This window comes from Aspergillus luchuensis, chromosome 1 (assembly GCF_016861625.1).
Source record: "Aspergillus luchuensis IFO 4308 DNA, chromosome 1, nearly complete sequence".
Taxonomy (NCBI): Eukaryota; Fungi; Ascomycota; class Eurotiomycetes; order Eurotiales; family Aspergillaceae; genus Aspergillus; species Aspergillus luchuensis.
Window position 1 is genome coordinate 1,444,448 of NC_054849.1, and position 20,233 is coordinate 1,464,680.

Below are 20,233 nucleotides of genomic sequence, written 5' to 3' on the forward strand. Positions count from 1 at the left end.
CTGAAGATTGGGAACCCCTCCGATAGGGCGTTGCACACCCACTGATGATGTCTACTACTGCCGACCAACCCCGTTATCCCCATGGATCTCGGGCTTCTATCACCGACCGTTGGCCATAATTTGGTCGACGAAAACGATTTCGGGCTTTGAACTGACGGGTGCTCAAATCCCTGTGCCAGAGGTAGCTACTGCCTTAAAGGAGGCAAATATTCTCGCGATCCTCGGTGGTGGCTATGATAAGAGGGAGAGGGGACCACTGTTACACAGGGGGTGGGTGGTAAACGAGCTGCTTCATATGTCATAAGCCACAATATCTGATCCTGGGCATCCCGGGCTAATCATGTAGAGTAGTAGTAATGCTACTATTTGTTAATATCTCCGGGATGGAATGATCAGCTTACATGAATGATTTCTCTTTGACCTGCAACCCGTGGAATGGGACCCGTACTTTGGTTAGGTTCACCCCGGCCTAAGGTAAAAAGATCGGGGATCCATCGGCCGACGGGGGGTGGCGATATTCAGGCAGAAACGATGTTGGTTGCCACGTTCAAAATTCAGGAATACCACGGATGCTTGCGTGAGCCAATTTACACTCCGCAGCTGAACGGCAGGGTTGAGTAGCGTAGACGAGATGAAAAAGGGCGAGATTAAATAAAGTATTGCGTAGACATTGACTTTGTGCCTGAGGTGCCGGGTTTGGCACGTGTGATTGGGCGGTCGGGGACTGGACAGCCTGAGGCGACCGGGAGGCAAGCCTGGCAGATTTGCTGGGCCCCATCTGTCTCGACTAATCACAATCTCTCTTTCACTCTCTTTCCCATCTTATAACCTTCTCTGTTAACTTATCCTTCCCTATCCTCACCTTTCCCTCCCTCCCGAGGCTTGTCGGCCGTTGCTCGCTTTTTCTCTCTCTCTGCCGCTATCTCTATCTTGCTTCTCCTTTCTTTTGAGCCTGCATCATATCTATCCTTCCCCCCCCCCCCTTCCCATCCATCCCCACCGGTTTCGCCTCCAAACGATTCCTTTAACAGCTCGTTCATCCATCTCTGTCTCTCTGCACGGTTATTTTTATTGCCTGTCATTCCCACCCCCCACTAAGTACCGTCATCGACCCTCTTCCCCCCTCTCTCTCTGTCTGTTTCATGTACCTCTTCCTCTACCACTGTACTAAGTCCTGACCTCTTCTCTACCTGCCTTTCTTTGTCTTCTTATTGGTCACGGAGTTCAAGCCGCCCGACCAATATTTTTGCGAGGGATCGCACCATCTGTTCTCCATCCTCCCCGTCCCTGTTGTGCCTTGTTATCAGCTTGCTTGAGAACAGCCTGAGGCGTGCCCCGCGTCGACGAAACCTGATTTCCTTTCCTCCACTTCCCCCCTCTGGAAAAGCGTTCTGGCTCCACCAACATTGAACTTCCTCTCTACTGGCAATTTTATCACCATCTATCCTCACACATCTTGATAGCTTCATTTTTCCGCTCTTTCCGATCTTTCGTTCCCTCTCTTCAATCCCCTTCTCCGTTCATGCACCAAGTGCCCCGACCTCCGTGAGACTGTTTTGACGGCACTCTCGGACCACTGCGCTCCAGCTCCCGATACCAATTGTGCTGTTCGAATACATCCTCCAAAATGGCAACAGAAGGGGAGCCTATCACGGACATCTCGTCCAGACCCCTGTCAGATATGGATAACCGCTCCGACACTACCGACGACGACCTCTCACCCTCCCTCGCCACGACACAATCGTACGCTTCAGTACCCTCCCTCCGCCCGACTCTCGATAAACCCTCAATCACCCCGTCATCGACACATCTAGGTCAACTCAACGCCGCCCGACGCGGTGCTGGGACGCCTCAGAATCGTCCACAAGCTTCAATGAGCGGCGCGCAGCCGGGGGGATTGAATCAGGATATATTAGCGAAGATGAAGGCTTTCTCATTGTCTCGACAGGGCGCCCCGCCCTCTTTGGCGCATGCCAATACGACTGGCTTGGTGCCCCGGGCTTCTCCGGCGGCATCGGGTGGCAGCCCAGTATCAGTACAGCCTTCACCAGGCGCAAATGGCCCCTTGGCAGGTGCTTTTGCAGGCCGGGTACCTCCCACCGCTGTTCGTCCCGGTACCAAAAACTGGGTCTCTTCGTCTTCTGTGCCTCATGGGTCCCCCGGTGGCAGCTCTCCTAAGCCCGGTGGTCTGGCCGCGAAACGTATGAAGCCGGGGTTGAAGTTATCGGACGCTACGGGTCTGAACGGCTCGCCGTCGCCTGGGCAGCCTGCCAACGGCGGGCCTGCTCCCACCGAAACCGCATTCAGCAAATATTCAGAATTCATTGATACGAAATCGGGGACGCTCAATTTCAAAAACAAGGCTATCCTCCATGGTGGCGGTATTGAATTCTCATCAGGTCAGAGTTTCAGCATCTCCTTAGACGAGGTCGATCGTCTGGATGAGCTAGGCAAGGGTAACTACGGAACGGTGTACAAGGTTCGCCATAGCCGTCCTCACATGCGCAAACCTGGGATGGGATTACGGGGGATAATAAGTCGCAATGAGGATGGCGACTCCGCTACGACGTCCGGAGTGAAGGCGGAAGGTAATCTTTCTGGCGTTGTCATGGCGATGAAGGAGATTCGCCTGGAGTTGGACGAGAGCAAGTTCGCTCAGATTATCATGGAGTTGGAGATTCTCCACCGCTGTGTGTCCCCATTCATTATTGACTTCTACGGCGCTTTCTTCCAAGAAGGCGCGGTCTACATTTGCGTTGAATACATGGATGGTGGCTCGATCGACAAACTATACAAGGAGGGAATCCCCGAAAACATCCTTCGCAAGGTAGCATTATCCACTGTCATGGGCTTGAGGACCCTCAAGGACGACCACAACATCATACATCGCGATGTCAAGCCCACGAACATCCTCGTCAATTCTCGCGGACAGGTTAAAATCTGCGATTTCGGTGTGAGCGGCAACCTGGTTGCCAGTATTGCCAAGACAAACATTGGTTGTCAGAGCTACATGGCCCCCGAGCGCATTGCAGGTGGGGGTGTGCAGCAGTCTGGAGCAAGTGGAGGCGGAACCTACAGTGTCCAGAGCGATGTCTGGAGCTTGGGCTTGTCCATCATCGAGTGTGCCATTGGCCGGTATCCATACCCGCCCGAAACCTTCAATAACATCTTCAGCCAGTTGCACGTAAGTCATTGCTTCCCTTGTATCTTACCTCGTCATTCAGGATACTGACAATCTGTAAAGGCCATCGTTCATGGTGACGCGCCAACACTCCCTGAAACGGGCTACTCTGAAGAAGCACACTCCTTTGTCCGCGCGTGCTTGGATAAGAACCCGAACAACCGCCCATCGTACAGCATGCTCCTTCGCCATCCCTGGCTGTCGTCGCTTATGCAGCCCCCCACGAACACCGATGCCGATGATGCACCAAACGGCTCGACGAAGGAGGGTGGGTCCAATGTAACGGAAGACGAGGAAGTGGCGGCCTGGGTCAAGGAACAGCTAGATCGTCGCCAGCGTGGCTTGATCCAAGACGCAAGCAAGCCTGCATTACACGCCGTCGCCCTGGATGCCGTTCCTGGAAGCCCTCTCCTTGATGACCCCTCCGCTATTTCCGCTCAATGTTAAAATGTCTCTTGGTCCCTTGGCCTCTCACAAGATTCGGCCTTCATTCTGTGCTATCATCCTGTTTTCAACATGCATGCGTCTGCGTGAGGAGGATGGCACTCGCTGGCGCTGGCGCCGTCTAGCCAAGCTGTCGCATGAGGCTCACACGTTAGGGTGTGTCTGACAGCTTGGATATCTCCCGGGTTTGAGTCCTGTTTTCGGAGGGTAGCGATGAAATGCAGCTGCTTACGTCGTTCATGCTCCTTACTATTGATGTATAACGAATGTAGAGACATAATACGCTAGCTAGCTAGAAATGTTATGATGGCAATGGTGGAACATTGCATGCGCATGAGTTTGATCTCCTTGGCGGCTCCGCTGTCTCGTAATCTTGAATTGGTAGGTATTCATGTCGCATCACGTCCTCTCTAGTGGGCAAACGGCCATCAATGCTATAGATATTCTTCTCGAAGGCTCAGGGAAAATGCCATTCTGCTGGCTGACAAATGACACGCCGAGACTCCGACCCCGTTAACAACCCCATTGGAATTGCTTATCAACTTACTTGTGGGTATGCAGATGCAGTGCAGTAACTGTGCCCAAATCGGGGTTGAGATCAACCCTGAAGTCGGCGTGTCGGCACATCGGAACGCCGACTCGGAACTATCGACGTTGAAGACGATCACCATAGGAAGTATATAGTATGAGGAGTGAAATCAGTTTTGGTGGTAGATATATGTAGTACTATTTGCAGTATCTTCCCAATACTGTGATAATTTTCTGGATTGATCAAGCTGGTCTCCTCTGAGCATTTGCTTATTTCTCTTCGGTCAAAATGACTACGATCAGGAAGGTTTCAGTTCTCGGGGTACGCCGTATACTTACTACTGCTACAAGCATATCAACCCATACAACCATCATATCTAACAAAGTTTACCCTACAGGCCACCGGCGCCCTCGGATCCCACATTGCAAGCGCTCTCTCAGCAGCTGGCCACGAAGTCACCGCCATCCAGCGCAAGGACTCGGACAAGCCAGCCCCCGCAGGCCTCAAGGTCATCAAAGTCGACTACCAGAACAAAGACGAATTGATCTCTACATTTACCGGCCAGGACGTCGTCATCAGGTGCGTCCATAACTAACTACTGCAACACCATATCTATCTACCTTCCCCAAACACTAAGTAACCTCTGCACAGCGCCGTCCCCTCCCCCCAACTCACCTCCGAGAAGATCATCATCGATGCCTGCCTCGCCGCCTCCGTCAAACGCTTCATCCCATCCGAATACACCACAATGATGGAATCCCCTCTAACCATTAACCTCCCAATCGCCAAAGAAAAGGTTCTAATCCGCCAGTACCTGAACTCCGTCATTCAAGACACCTCCTCCCCTACGGCCTGGACCTCCCTCAACACCGGCGCTTTCTTCGACATGGCCCTCAAGTACGGCATCCTAGGCCCTAACCCTATAACCAAGAAAGCTGTCTTCCACGATGGCGGTGATAAGGAAATTGCCGTTTCACTGTTGAGTGATATCGCTACTGCTATTGTTAAGCTACTAGAGCCTACTAACTTCGAAGCTGCCGCTAACCAGCCGGTTTATGTTTGCTCGGCTGTGGTTACGGAGAGGGGGTTGACGAAGATTGTATCTGAGGTTCTAGGGGTGGATTTTGGGATGCCGGAGGATGTTGAGGTGAAGAAACTTATTGAGGAGTCGGAGGAGAGGTTGAAGAGGGGGGATATGTCGGCTATTATCGATTATTATTATCTGATGATGTATGGGGAGGGGTATTTGGGCGGGGAGTTTATGCGCTGGAATTGGAATGAGAGGCTGGGTTTGAGGATTATGGATGAGGGGGAGGTTAGGGGTGCGGTGAGGGAGGTTTTGGGGTGTTAGGGTGTTATATTGTGTGGGTGGGGTGACTGTATAAGAATATAGATAACAATACTATAGAGCTTTTCTGTGTCTATGAGATATGATTTGAGGCATATATGCTATTGGCCTTAAATCCAGTCCTGGGTTGGGTATATATTCAGCGGTAATTAGATAGTATGAGTGATGATGTGGAATGTGATTGGATAGTACTGTTGATTACAATTATCATCTGCAGACACTGTATCTTCACAAAAGCAAAGCAAAATCATTACAGTGAGTCGCGGTCTGGTGTAGTACAGGTTATTGATAGTAAGCAATAGTCACTGATAGTCAATGTCTGTACTAGGAAGATCGCGTAACCCGAGTTAGTTCCCATCCAATGGAGTCTCTGAATATAGCATCATATGACTATCAGACATTCGGAAAAGCAACAATCACATATGAAGTTTCCTGTCTATCTATTGCTGCATCACTAAATGTAGTGATTCCTTCGACGGTTCCTCTGGTGCTGCAATAAGAAATATCCAAGGAGATGACCAGCGATGTGAGATCGGCGCCTTAAAGGGGGAGAAGAAGAAGCAGAAGAAGAAGAAGTAATATGACATAAACTAATGCAGTCCTTCATTCAGCTCGCACTTATAAACATATAAATACCGTCAGAATTTCCATGAGATTTCACAACAATCTGAGCAATCTCTCTTCTTTCTCCTCTGGGAGCACTGCGAAAAATAAGACTCGCTGCTGGCAAAATGAAGACCATCACTTATCTACTCACTCTTAGTCTTTTGGGGACTCAGGTCCTTGCTGAACCATCATGTGTATGAACTTGTCTCCTTGCAGTATATGGAATTAGCACGAGGGTCTCTATAGTATATGCTGACACACTTCGCTGGCTCAGCCTGGCGCTAATACAACATACGGATGCGAACAATGGTGCACCCCAATATGTGATAATTTATACCGATGCCCGCCGGTTGTAGGCCCACCTCCCACAGTGGAGTGCAATTTAGCGTGTGTATGTATCGAGGGATATGTTCCCACCAAAGTAAGTATAATCGAAAAGTGTTATTGGCATAGAAATAGCTCAGCTAATACTTCTACAGACTGGTGACTGCGTTCTACCGCAGGATTGCCCAGGTGGCGGACTTGAGGAAGATGACTGGTAGTGACTCTTGGACGGATTCCCCATGGATAACTGTCTGGTCGCTTGTGAGATATATATCCTTCATGATACCTTGTGACCGTAAGCCTCATGTGCCCTGTTGTTTAGGATTATGAGGCAAGATTCAAAACACCATTTCAACAAATACGGTTGTGTAGTGTAATGGTTATCACTCTGGATTCTGATTCCAGCAATCCCGGTTCGATCCCGGGCACGACCTTTTTGTATTTCTTTTTTCCTTCCCATTCTCCTTCAGTCTCTTCTTTCAGGTCCTCAAGAATAGTACACGAATAGGGTTTTCATGGATTGGTGGCCATGTACCATTCCACAGTCATTAACAGCGTCTGTCCTGCATGCCTATTACTATCCTACGAACCTTTGCACGCCCAACCCAGATTCCAGCAGACTACAAATTCAACCATTGATTCAACCCAACAACCAACCACAAAACACTCCTAACATTGGTACCCCAGTACCCTGGAACACCAGTCCTGGGAAGTCCAGACCCCCTCAGCCAACGGCTTTTCTCATACCCGCTAGTTCCACGGCTCACCTACCGAAGATACGTCAACAGCCCTTCTACGAGCTATGGATGGCCATGTGTCTGGCCAGGGCCGTACCCCACATATGAGGCAGTTCCAAAGTTGACCAGATTATGGGATCTGGTCGAGGCCTCTGATCTAGACTCGTCGAAACTTAAGCCCACACAAAGCAACGGGTTTGCCCTGCATAGAACTTGCATGCACACTTTGTTCGAAGACGGTGGAAGGATATGGTTCCACTGCTCGGCTTCTTTTACTGATATGTACTCTGGGCCGAGTTGGTGGAAAGTATATGCATATGCTCTGATACAGGGCCGGATGCTTTCGGTATCGTGTGGAATAGGTGGACAAAGGGTTGGTGTTTCGTTTAGGTCACCTTATGGGGTGTAGTTGATGGCAATGATGCCGGTGAGTTGATTTGCTTGCAGTTGATGTCCTTTTGTTTCGGGCCTACTGTAATGGGCAGTGACCACTGCAGACGTCTAGACGATACGGCAGTGCTGGGTGATCTCCTCGAGCTCTAGATAAGTCCTGGCAGGCTGGCACCTCGAGTGATGTCATTCAGTACGCTACTTATATATTTCCCCGTGTGTGACCATAACTACACAACTGATCATGCTACAACCATCAACATCTTCGCCTCTATCACCCATAAACACACGCTAGGACATTCAACATGCCCACTACACAATGCGCCATCTATACACCCACACAGGGCAGCCCCAAACATAACAACCACCCGTAGGGTACTCACAATCCTACACAACCAGCTTCATAATCTCAAGTTTTCTAAATTTGCGAAATTTCGAAACTCCCAGGTCGTATGGGGTAATGGTTATCCCTTCGGATTTTGATTCCGACAATCCCGGTTCGATCCCGGGTACGACCTTTTTGCTTCTCTCTGTCTTGGACCAGAATAGTCGAGGACGGGAATCAAGGTTGTAGGAGACCGTACAGTGTATGTCTTTTTGGTGGGTGTGTTGGAACAGTGCGGGTACATGATACTTGCTAAGTCGATAGCAATTGGATCAGTGATGAGTGATGTATTATGTGCGGAGTGCTTCAATGACGAAGAAGGATAAGCTATCCCCTGCACTACTATCTACCGGATATATACGATGTCAATGGCGTACCGGCTGCTTGTTAGTGATATGGCTGGACCAAAAGTATATCTGACGGTTGACTGCATGTACCTCGGAGTCCCGAGGGACCGAAAGCTGGGAAGGGATCAATGACAGACACAAGGGCTATAGCCTTTGTACCCCTTACTGGCCAGGGATATGCCAGGGCCCGGGAGAACACGATTGGATGGGTGCTGGAAATGAAATTGGAGGGATTGACGGCATACATAGAGGTACCTTGCATTGGGGAATGTCAGACCGAGCACAAGAGTAAGTATACCGAATGCAAAGATATAGAATGACAAATGGTTACTTACCGATGCTGAAAAACATCAAGGAATCTGTGACTGTGGAGATATCGAAAATTTACCAATCACAAAATAATACCCTATTAGCCTAACATCACAACCCCAAACTTGTGCCAGTGTACAGCACCAACCCTTCTCATCAAACAATTGACCCTCCAACAGAACCTGATCACTTCCAAATGCAAATTTGGCCTATAATATCAAAATAATCACCGATTCAACAACTAAGGTTGTGTAGTGTAATGGTTATCACTCTGGATTCTGATTCCAGCAATCCCGGTTCGATCCCGGGCACGACCTGATCTGATTTCCTTTTTTGTCCTCCTACATAGCAGCAGACATAGCAATCGATAACAGTAACTTTCGTTCTTGTCATATCGAACAGATAGCCAATGAACTAAACCGTTGCACTAGAACCCCGGGAGAAGTTTCTGAGAATGGAACCATTCCAAGGCTAGAGGAACCTACTATGACACCAACCGCTCCGCCAGGTCATACATTAATTAACATTAGGCATATCCACATAGCAGTACATTGCTGGTTGCCACTTACTGTGCAGTAGTATGATTTATTTGTTACAGAGTGAGAGATAGTAGGAAGGTGTGCTTGCTATGATACTACTATCTATGTGGTTTGTCTTACGTTTCACTTGCGACAACGATATCTATCTATCTATCTAGTACTGTGTACTAAAAACTCAAACCTCCTCCGACACTAATGAATCTATGTATAGACCTTCAATTTCCGAGTAGACTACTAGCTAAGACAAAGAAGCACTGCCCCGAAATAATGTCTTGAATTTAAGCTTCCGGGTGGTCCAATTCGCTTCTTTTCCTTCCATTCATTACTGTCATGGTTTTTTGGGGCTTGTTGTTATGCCGGCTATTTTTGGGCGGTTGTCTTATCCATGCTGTGGGGAATTAGGGCACCGCGTGCTATCGGTCCGGTTTAGAATGGCGGCATTATTCCTGCAGATGTTGCTTTTACTAGTCTAGACTGGAATTTTCTAATGCATGGCTAGTTGGGTGGGTTATTGAATTTTGTTTCGAGCGGGGTTGGGCGACAGGCGAAGTATGCTCTAACTATTGAGGTAGTGGTGTATAGGATACGAAGTCTTGAAATACGATATTGATCATATGAGCTAGTTAGAAAGGACTAATGCATAGTAGTGGTGTTATAATGTTATTTTTAGGCTTTGAGGGTAATAGTAACATTGTGTTATGGCGCAGTAGGTTGAAATTTCTTCACCTTATTGGGTATAGTAGATAACGAAATGCAAAATGATAGCAATTCCACATAGGAAAGAAAAAGAGAGGCTGGTTGCTGGCCTGTTTGTTGTCACCCTTTATGCGGGGCAACTGGCCTAGCACCGAGAGAAGCAAAACACAAACAAGCAATAGTGGCGGTCCAGCGTACGTGGGTACGTACGTCACTAAGCAGGTGGTTTTCTCTTTAGTGTCGAATACAATGTCTTAGCTCCGACATGTTGCGCTGAGGTCGATTTTCTCGTGCTTTGTTCGGAAAATTGCGAGATAGGTGCGGCTGCATATGGCGCGGGTTTGCGAGATGGTTTGGCTGGCACCTGTTATTGATCGCTGTGGCGCGGCCGAGGTCCCGTAAGTGGGATACGTAGTGCCCTCCCGCTTGCGTCCTCGATCGACCGGCCCTTTCCCGTTGCGGTCCCATACGGTGCGATCTTTCTACTCATTTTGCGTGGCTGATGACAATGGTGATAAATGGTGGTTCTGAGCTTTGCGAAAGCGGTACCCAGACTGTCTTTCAAGCGAGTGAAATTTATCGGTCTGGATGGGGCGTTGGGATGCCGAGGCGTTGTTCAGGTGGGGCATGCGGTGTGGGTTATCGTTGATATCATAGGGAGTCAAAAGAGCGTGAACTCGATGGCTCTACGACCTGAGTAGATAGGTTTTATGCCGTGATCTGAGAAGATAGTACGTTCGTTCAAGACCGTGGTAAATGAAATCCCACAGTCTCCGATCAGTTGACATAGACCATCACCGCAAAGGAGATCAGACAGAAGCAGAGCGGAATGTAGACTTTCCGGTCCATGTCTGGATCTAGCGGGGAAGAGGAGGATGCAGCACCGGCGATAGAACGAGTCCGATTAGCGCGATGGATAGATTTGCTAGGTTTCTGAGCCATATTCTGATGGAGGAAAGACAGAGGCTTGAGCCTTGCAGGACCGGGGGGGTTAGTTGTCCTTGACAAGAAGGTGGGAGGGGAAGAAGATAAGGGGTTTGTGCAAAGAAGAGAGGGGAAACAAGGGTCGGGTGATCAACGTGGCGCTGGATTGGGATTCGCCCAACAAGATGCGCATCCTGAGGCACGCCTTCCCCAACCTTTCGCGGCAGGCAGAAACTAGGCATCTTCAGGCATCGAGACGGGAGACAATGAGGCACGTGATTGAATGATTACATGTGGTGAGATAAGCCCGTATGGTATGGTAACTGCAGAAGTTCAGCCCCCACGGATGGTTTGGATAGATTACGGCAGGTGACCGAAGGGTTCGCGAAACTCGGAAAGGTTGGACAAACCAAGTATCCAACAAGCTGCATCCCACTGCATCCTTTAGCTTCATCCGTGAAGGATGAGGGGTTCATGACGGCTCCTGTCGTCCTCCCTCCTTCAGGGGACGGGTTAATTAAATGAATTAAACGACCTCCCTGTCTGTCTCAGATTGAGGCTGATGTGCCTGACAGACACCCTCTGATTTTGATTACCCTGTCCAGTGCCCACCTGTACTTCTGACTCCTGCACGTTATTAGCCCATTCCCTGGTCTAATCTCCAGGAAATTGAGCCAGAAGCGCTCGGTAGTTCGGACCCTCTATCCGAATGCGTCTTCTTATCGCTGATGGGCTGAGCGAGTGGGTAAGTAAGTTCCTGACTCTCTTGATTCCTTCTCAGGGCCAAAAATATGGTCCTTCTCGAGTCGCTTTCAAGCTCTTTATAACATTATCCGGCTGAGACATTCTTCTCTTCCTGACCTCCAAAACATTTGGCCAACCGAGCTGGCGCTTAGACGAAGTTTCTATTTATTCATTTACCAGACTTATAATATTTTCTCCGGAGTGTTGTCTAACGCCGGTAGAAAGTTTTGGAACGGTCCTTCCGAGGGCGACAGTTGTGCTTATTGCACCCTGAATTAGTTATGGTCCTTAATTTTTTTAATTTCTAGTTTGTATTTTCGCACTAGTGGTATTATGACCATTAGATTGGACAACTGTGTTTACATTTTCAGTCTGTTCTAATGGTTGAACCACAGGTCCAATGTGCCTGATCCATGGCTCGCATCGATTGGCCTCAATTGCATCGCAGCGTCAATGCTGCGACACTTCTCTGACAGGATCAGCAAGCGGGATAGCCAACTGTTGGATTACAGGTGCGCGGAAATTATATGTGCACAATTATGCGACCGTGGCAAAATCGTGGTTAAATACTTGGCCCCCTTGGCTCTCGGAGTTATTGCATCGTTGCCTAAAAAGGACCGACACCAACTTGCTCCACGGTGACCCTATCGTTACCACCTTGTAGTAATTATCCACTTCTTCGTCCGACCCTAAGCGAATGACATCTTGGACTCCTTCCAACCCTTGGCTAAACCGTTGATGACCCTCGGTTTCAAGGAGGAAAAGACAGGTGAGAACAAGGGGGATGAGAAAAAAAAAAAAATCCATCTGGAAAGGGAGGATGAAAGCGGCGCAGGGGACCGAGGGAGAAAAACAAGAAAACAGCAAATCAGAGCGTGTGTAAGACACGCGGCAGGCACAAGCTTTTGTTCCTCTCTCGCTCCGCCTTCGTATAGTCTACAGTGTGTACGCACTACGCAGGACACACAGTGCACACGCCCTCGTTGCTTTCCCCGGCCGGTCAGCGCAACGAACGATCCTCCCGACCGAGTCGAAAAGTGGATAATGCCAGCCTCTGCGGATGCGCATGCGCCTATCACAGCTGCCAACACTGGCTTTCTCACTGGGGCCGTCTCCAGTCGAGACTCCACTGGATCGATGTCGTCCTTTGCTCCTCCTTCAGTCACCGTGTCTGACCACCTCAGCCGTGACGCAGACCTTGTCCAGTGCCTGCCCAGAATCCTCGCAAGGCCAAACCAGGGGATACAACCTTTTTGCCCCCAGTTACCATCCTTGGGTCTCGTTGGCTCAACGTGACTACTCCGTAGCGGATGAAGTCTCCCTCAGGGGAAAGTATTAATATCATACAATTTGTCTCCATGGCGGCACCCACTTGGCTAGCATCATTCACTGTGACCTTATTAGTACCAATACTCTGCCCACTTCCCGGTCCATAGTAACGGAAGTCTAATATTCCCCTCCTCTTCCCTTTTCGGTTGCCCGGGTTCCTGGGTCTGTCGTTCGCTTTCTCTGCTAGATTCACTTACTAGTTACTTCACTACTATTTAATACATTGAGCATCCCCCGACTCTACCCGCCTCTTCGATTTCATACCCCGGACACACAAGCAGGAGTTTGTTCCTTCGTTTGGTCTCTTGCTCTAACCCTCGTTGTTAGCATAGAAGAACCTTCTAGTCTGTCGCTTCTGGCATTTACCACCCCCACAGCTACAACATCATGTACTTCTCCAAAACTACCGCCGCGCTGGCTGCGCTGCTGCCCTTGGCCACCGCGCAGACCTATTCGGACTGTGACCCTCTCAACAGTACGTTGCTCTTGTTCACACCTACATCTGTTCAAAGCTAACCGAGCAATCAGAGACCTGCCCTGCTGATACGGCCCTGAGCTCCACCACCTTCACCACTGACTTCACCTCTGGCTCATTCGGTGGATGGATTGCTACCGCCAACAATGTCACCTTCACCGATGAGGGTGCCAACTTCATCATCAGCGAGAAGGGTGAAGCTCCTACCATTGAGACCGACTTCTACTTCTTCTTCGGTAAGGCTGAGGTTGTCATGAAGGCTGCCAGCGGTACCGGTATCTGCAGCAGTATCGTCCTCGAGTCGGACGATCTCGACGAGATCGACTGGGTAAGCTCTCAAATCCCTCTCAGTCTCATAATTCATCATTTTACAGCCCCTGTTGCCCCTGCCAACCCTATCATGCACGCTCAGCTGCACCCTTATCACCCAATATGCATGGGGTAGTAGGCTAACCAAATTGGGATATTCAGGAAGCTCTCGGTGGTGACACCACTCAGATTGAGACCAACTACTTCGGCAAGGGTGACACCTCCTCCTACGACCGTGCTACTTGGGCAACTGTGTCGACCCCCCAGGAGACCTTCCACACTTACACCGTTGAGTGGACTGAATCCGCCACTACCTGGAGCATCGACGGCACTGTCGTGCGCACCCTTGCCTACAGCGATGCTCAGAGCGGTACTCGCTACCCCCAGACTCCCATGCGCCTGAAGCTTGGTATCTGGGCTGCTGGTGACTCCTCCGAGCCCGAGGGCACCATCGAGTGGGCCGGTGGTGAGACTGACTACTCCGACGGTCCCTTCACCATGACTGTCCAGTCGGTCTCCATCACCAACTACAACCCCGGCTCCTCTTACACCTACTCCGACAACTCTGGCGACTACACCAGCATTGTCGTCAACAACGGCACCTCCAGCTCTACCACTGGCTCCACCACCAGCTCTAGCTCCGCCTCCACCTCCACCTCCAGCACCAGCTCTGGCTCCAGCTCTACCTCTACCTCTACCTCCAGCACCAGCTCTAACTCTGGCTCCGGCTCCGGCTCCAGCACCAGCTCCGCTTCCAGCACCAGCGCCTCCAGCGCCGCCGCCGCCGGCTCCTCCACTGCCCTGATTGGCTCTGGCTCCTCCAGCAGCGGTTCCTCCGCCTCTGCCTCGGGCTCCGCCTCTGCTTCCTCCAGCGCCAGCGCCAGTGCCTCTCCCCTCTACACCGGTGCTGCCACTCAGGTCGGCGCCTCCACCAGCCTTCTCTTCGCTGGTCTTCTCGCCGCCCTCTTGTAAATTGTTCCCCCTTCATCATCGACGCCAAATCCCTGATGCAACAGCCTTTTTCACTTCTCTTCCTGGGTCGTTTGGAAACTTACACCCACCCACTCACCCTTTCCCCTGCTTTCACTGCATAGCTTATTTGGAACCGTTGGAAGTACATATTATCTGAAAGAAGGAGGAGTTGTACCATTTGGTTTTTTATCTTCCCACCTACCCACACTGGCTATCAGACGGAAAGTTAATTTGCTGTCTTGCTACTGTTTTTACAATGCTGTCGGTTGTTATCTCGGAATGAATCATCTTGCTCGCTTTTTTTTTCTACTTGCCGATATTTTATGAAATGTGTCTTTTTTTACTTTGGTTTTTTTTTGTCTTTCCCCGGACGGACGCTCCTTTGCTGGACAAAATCAAAGACTTAATTTTAGCTCGGAAACCTAATGATATCAATTTAAATCCAATGCAACCCCAATTCCATGTAACTCATATAATAATACTACGTACGCGCCGTGCTACGCTGTGGTTTCTTGGCTCCCCCCGGGGGGTAAACAGTACCTAGACTAGATAACTGTTCCTGACAGGTAGGTGTAAGCCATGTGTAACGTGAGACCCACGTGTGACTGTAACAAAGACAGGTGATCAAAAAAGAAAAAGAAAAACAAAGGAAAATAGCGCCGCGCACTGCATCCAAGAATTAAACTAAACGCCGACTTGCATGTTTACCCCAACTTTCTCGTTCTTGGCCAGTCCGAATCATAATCAAAAGTAATATATCCTTCATATGCATGTCTCATATTCACGTTATTTAGCTTTTCAATAGTTTGCGCTCAGATAGCAGAATTTCTTCTTTGTTGCAGCATCTGGAGCTGATTCGATAGGTTTCGGACGACCTTGATGACCGGGCGATGATTGGTGGACGCTTCTCGGAATATGTCAGCTAGTGAGGGATCGGGGCTGGAGAGGGCGCTTTCCGACTCCGTGGTGATTGGACGGAGGATGGCAGGTAAGTTGACGCCCAAGAGGGAGTCAACAAAGGCGCGCAGACGAGGTGGCTGGTCTGATTCTGGTCCTGGCTCGGGCCCTGGATTATTAGGCCTGGGCGCAGGAGTAGAAGAGCTTGGCTTGGATTGTTTTGATTCGCGGGCTACAATGCTCCCGATTGATTCGAGGTGGTCGTCAAGCGTGGCGAGGTCGTTGGAGAGGGAATCGGCTTTGGACTGCATGCGCGTGGTGAGCTGGTCGAGGTATTGTTCTCGTCGGGCCATTTGGGTGGCGTGACGCGCGTCCTGACTCAGGTTCTGGATGTTGTCGCCGCTGGCGATCAGACTATCTACCGCTGAGCGGATGTCGGCTCGGAGCGAGTCGAATTTCCCCGCTGCGATGCGGGTGGCTTGAAGACATCCTGTGAACTCGAGGTCTAGTTCGTGTTTACTGCCTGGGTAGGCGTGCTTGAGGTCGGTGTGGATGTCGCGCAGCTTGGATTCGCTTTGTTTTAGTGTGTTGGCGAGAGGGTCTGTTTCGCTGAGGGTCGAATTGAGCAGGGTCTCGAGCCGCGATTGTGAGTTAGTGACGGGGTCCCGGGGGGCTGGTTGGTGGCGGGGGAGTTGTGGCTGGGGATATGGTGGGATGCAACTAGCTGGGTATAGATTTGCTATTTTGTCCGAGGAACAAAGCGTCTGGTATTGCTGGACTATCTCGGGAAGAACGAGCATGTGAGCAATGGCGGCGATAAGAGCACAATTGAGCATTAAGCGTAGGAATGACTCCAAGAATTTCCATGCGTGAGGCTGGGTCGCTTTTGGTTGGCGAGATCTTTGTGTTGGCGTTGCCGCCGTGACATCTTGTTTGGGTGGAGGAGACTGCTGTTTTTCTGCTTGCGCCGAATCCTTAGGCGATTTTTGAGGCCTGCGTCTGAGAGAGCGCTGGGGACGAGCAGTGGGCGCAACCCAAGATCCTTCTGATAGAGGCGCTTCGTATATTGACGGCATGATCAGCTCTGGTCCCGAGGCCGATGAAGTGGAGGTAGACATGGACTCAGATCCATAGTTGCGGTTCCTCCTAGCTGGTCGAGGCGTCGGGCTTGAAGGCTCAGATGGCTGACGTTCATCTTGTTGCTCATTCTCCTCATGAGGAGAAGCTACAACCCAGGACTCGCCCAGGAATGAGCTGTCCTGGGGGCGAGGGCTTTTGGTAGACATCAAGATCTGTGGTCACAAGATACAGACCGGCTAATAGTCGCTTTATGCGAGGTTTAGTCTCTTTTGAGTCACTACACGGTGTTGGTGAACAGACAACGCGCACGCGAGCCGTTGGAAGCAAGGGTTAATGATATGAGATTCCATATACTGTGACAAATAGCTCATGCGCATGTGAGAAACATCGAATATATAGCGATACTAGCAAGGTCAGTCAATGATTTCTTCTACTGTAGCACCGTGCTATCGTTATAGAGAGAGAATGCGACAGGACTGGGTTACTGGTGTGGCTCACGTGAAGCAAGAGTACTTACATAGAAAAGACAGAATAATGGATGAGTTAGTATAGCGATAACGGTGAGTGAGCGGCGGTGAACCAGGACGCCGATCCCAAAGTAAAAGAGGCAGATAGCTGAACTAGTTGACGATAGTATATCTAGATCGGTCTTCTAAACGTCCAGCCACCCGATGAAGTCGGTGGGGGACAATCACGGGAACGCGATTCCCAATCGGGAACTCGCGTTGGCAGTCACGGGCGACCGAGGAAAATCCTCCAGTTTCACCATTTGGTCGCTGCCTCTGTCCGCTAAAATCCACCATGCGTCGACTGTCGCCCTTGTTACGGCAGCCTTTGCTCTCTCGAAAACCTCCGGTCAGAGGACGGCTGACCCCTTGGCCATCAGTGAGGGCGCAATGGCTCTCATCGACGTCGTCCCGGCTCTGTTCGTGCTCTGACCCGCAGCCCGGCCAGCCTCAGACTCAGTCTTCCACCCCAGCCGATTATCGCGCCCTGGGAACCTCCCAGGACCTTTTCACAACCTCGGTCTACAGTCCCGGATCGCCTTTATTCCTCCCCAATGGCACTCATATCATCAACAAACTCATCACCTTTCTCCGCACGCAGTACCTCCAATACGGTTTCCGCGAAGTCCTGACCCCGACGATCTACAAACGGTCCCTCTGGGAAGTCTCCGGCCATTGGCAGAACTACAAAGATGACATGTACGAGGTGCGCGGTAGGGGAGCCACTGGAGATACGGACGGAGAAGCGGGAGAGGATGAATCCTACGGCCTGAAGCCGATGAACTGCCCCGGCCACTGCCTGCTATTCAAATCGCAGACGCATTCTTACCGGGAACTGCCCATCCGCTACGCCGATTTCAGCCCGCTTCATCGGAATGAGGTTTCGGGCTCGTTAAGCGGGCTCACTCGTGTGCGCCGTTTCCATCAAGATGATGGGCACGTCTTCTGTCGGCCACAGCAGATCAAGAGTGAAATCGCATCGGCGCTTGGATTCGTGGACTTGGTCATGACAACATTCGGACTGGGGCCGTATCGCTTAGTCCTTTCCACAAGGCCGGAGAAGGACTTTATCGGTAGCTTGGAGTTGTGGAATAGTGCCGAAGCCCAATTGCGCGAGGCACTTGACAATACGGGCAAAGAATGGGCCATGAACGAAGGTGACGGAGCATTCTACGGCCCCAAGATCGACATTCAGCTCCAAGACAAAGCGGGCAAATACCACCAACTTTCCACCATCCAGCTCGATATGAATCTCCCTCAGCGATTTGGGCTGGAGTACCAGGTCGCTGAAGGCGAAGAGGATTACGACCCGGAGACTCCAGGCAAGGCGACCCCAGTCATGATCCATCGGGCAAATTTCGGCTCTCTGGAGCGGTTTTTGGCGCTGCTCATTGAGGAATACGCCGGTCGCTGGCCGTTCTGGCTTTCTCCACGCCAGGGTATCGTCCTAACCGTGAACCAAGATGAGGCCGTCGTACAACAGGCTCACGAAGCGGCTGCGAAGATCTCTGGATTCCGCGCCCTTCAGCCCGGGCAGATGGGGACCGATGCACCTCAGCCTATCTCCTCGGTTGACTCCACATTCTTGATCGATGTGGATAGCAGTAGCCAATCGCTGAACAAGAAGATCCAACGAGCCAAGCAGATGAAATACAACCTCATCTTCATCCTGGGTCCCAAGGATGTTGCTGCCTCTCGCATTACGGTGGACGTGACAGGTCAGCTACAGAGCAAGCCGGAGCGTGGGGTGCAGAAGCTGCAAGACATCCTGACCCAACGATTGGGCGAGAAGGCGTTGAAGAACCCTCGGGCCATTCCCCTTCCCGTAGATGATGTGCACGAACTGCTGGTGCAGCTGGAGAAGCAATTTGTATAATACTATAACGATGACGTGTACATATAAACCATGTATAATAGAAACCATTCAGTTTGCACGCAAGGTGTCTGTTGGTGTTGGCCGGGAGAGGATTGGCTCTCACGCGGTCTCTGTATACTTGAGTATGTGTGCCACGTGACTGTTTGATTAAGCTTAAATTGCATGCCTGATCCATCTACCGCTGCCTGAATTCGATGGCCGCAAAGGGTTAGAGCCCCCGGTGTGTGGCCTCGTGATTGGCTGTGTTGCAGTCGCACTCGCCCGAGATATCGTCATGCCGGTTTGCGTTCCAATCTTTCCCAATTGCTCCGGCGCCGCCTCTCCCGCTACAAGATCGGCCCATCGGAGTGCCCGTCGACTGCTACAATGACCCGTGAGGACGCGAATGATTACAGTCGAAATGACTGGAGTGATCTCCTATCAACATACTCTCTGAGTGTTTTGTCGCCAAAAGAATCCATCGATAAGGCTTTACACGAGTTCTAAGCTTTTCTCAACGGCCCACCTCTGATCTGATCATCATCGCGCCGCTCTTCTGCCCCCCCACGACCCAGGGAAAGGTTCAAGTCTTTTGGCTGGAATTAAGGTGCGCCCCTAAGCTTGTGGTGGCCATCGTCGTCTCACTTTTCTGGTTCCCTTTGACCCCCACTCACCCTCCCTCTCGTCCCTTACCCTTTCTCCTCTCGCCCCCTCTCTCCCCCTCTTCCTTTCCCTTTCGCGTGATCGTGGTTTTTTCTCCCTTCTCTTCCATGGAGGCTGCTGCGAAGTCTGTCCCGTCCCCCACGGCCATCCTGGATTGTCCAATTCCATGGTCGTAGAATCCAAGCAGTCGGGCATGGCCGACGTGCCTACAAAGTCCAACCTTCCCCGGAAAAGCGCCTTTTCCTGCGAGGCTTGTCGCAAGCGAAAGGTGGGTTCCTTTTTCCCCCTTACGTTCCTGACTCGGATGACTTCCGAGATTAATATGTCGAATCATCATCTTCGCTTCGCTGGCAGTGCTGACTGGGCCGGCTAGGTGAAATGCAACGGAGCCAGTCCGTCATGTTCGCGATGTGCGACACGCGGCGAGGTGTGCGTCTATAGTCTGTGAGTGTGGCTTATTTTTCCTTTTGTTCACCCTCGCTTCTTGGGACTTTTGCTTTCCACCCCCACCAGCCCGACCCGCTTTGTATTGCCCTATCGGCAAAATTGTCGATCACTATTGACTCTTTATTTGCTAGAGCTCCAACCTTATCTTATACGAAGCAGCTGGAAGCTCGCGTCGCCCAGCTGGAAGATGCTCTTTC

At 50.8% G+C, this 20,233-nt stretch overlaps 6 protein-coding genes and 3 non-coding genes across 9 annotated transcripts; 8 read left to right on the top strand and 1 right to left on the bottom strand.

Moving 5' to 3' along the window:
* Positions 1-1,627: 1,627 nt before the first annotated feature.
* pbs2 (mitogen-activated protein kinase kinase PBS2) lies at positions 1,628-3,628 on the top strand (the record flags this gene model as incomplete). The annotated part of the gene is made up of 2 exons (XM_041687880.1): positions 1,628-3,184; positions 3,245-3,628. 2 exons carry the CDS (start codon positions 1,628-1,630, stop codon positions 3,626-3,628), a joined length of 1,941 nt encoding a protein of 646 aa, XP_041537220.1.
* Positions 3,629-4,442: 814 nt separating this feature from the next.
* On the top strand, positions 4,443-5,505 carry AKAW2_10501S (aromatic alcohol reductase; the record flags this gene model as incomplete). The annotated part of the gene is made up of 3 exons (XM_041687891.1): positions 4,443-4,475; positions 4,552-4,733; positions 4,806-5,505. 3 exons carry the CDS (start codon positions 4,443-4,445, stop codon positions 5,503-5,505), a joined length of 915 nt encoding a protein of 304 aa, XP_041537221.1.
* A 1,289-nt stretch (positions 5,506-6,794) lies between these two features.
* AKAW2_t10020S lies at positions 6,795-6,866 on the top strand. Its single transcript has one exon. It is a non-coding gene; the product is annotated as a tRNA-Gln (tRNA).
* Positions 6,867-8,005: 1,139 nt separating this feature from the next.
* AKAW2_t10021S lies at positions 8,006-8,077 on the top strand. Its single transcript has one exon. It is a non-coding gene; the product is annotated as a tRNA-Gln (tRNA).
* Positions 8,078-8,845: 768 nt separating this feature from the next.
* Positions 8,846-8,917, top strand: AKAW2_t10022S. The gene has a single exon. It is a non-coding gene; the product is annotated as a tRNA-Gln (tRNA).
* Positions 8,918-12,241: 3,324 nt separating this feature from the next.
* On the top strand, positions 12,242-12,799 carry AKAW2_10502S (uncharacterized protein; the record flags this gene model as incomplete). The annotated part of the gene is made up of 1 exon (XM_041687902.1): positions 12,242-12,799. The coding sequence occupies one exon, from the start codon at positions 12,242-12,244 to the stop codon at positions 12,797-12,799; it is 558 nt and encodes a 185-aa protein (XP_041537222.1).
* A 420-nt stretch (positions 12,800-13,219) lies between these two features.
* CRF1 (glycoside hydrolase family 16 protein) lies at positions 13,220-14,588 on the top strand (the record flags this gene model as incomplete). The annotated part of the gene is made up of 3 exons (XM_041687913.1): positions 13,220-13,307; positions 13,361-13,635; positions 13,779-14,588. The coding sequence occupies 3 exons, from the start codon at positions 13,220-13,222 to the stop codon at positions 14,586-14,588; spliced, it is 1,173 nt and encodes a 390-aa protein (XP_041537223.1).
* An 812-nt stretch (positions 14,589-15,400) lies between these two features.
* On the bottom strand, positions 15,401-16,771 carry AKAW2_10504A (uncharacterized protein; the record flags this gene model as incomplete). Its single annotated transcript, XM_041687924.1, has 1 exon — positions 15,401-16,771. The coding sequence occupies one exon, from the start codon at positions 16,769-16,771 to the stop codon at positions 15,401-15,403; it is 1,371 nt and encodes a 456-aa protein (XP_041537224.1).
* Positions 16,772-17,366: 595 nt separating this feature from the next.
* Positions 17,367-18,947, top strand: AKAW2_10505S (threonine--tRNA ligase MST1; the record flags this gene model as incomplete). The annotated part of the gene is made up of 1 exon (XM_041687935.1): positions 17,367-18,947. The coding sequence occupies one exon, from the start codon at positions 17,367-17,369 to the stop codon at positions 18,945-18,947; it is 1,581 nt and encodes a 526-aa protein (XP_041537225.1).
* Positions 18,948-20,233: the final 1,286 nt, after the last annotated feature.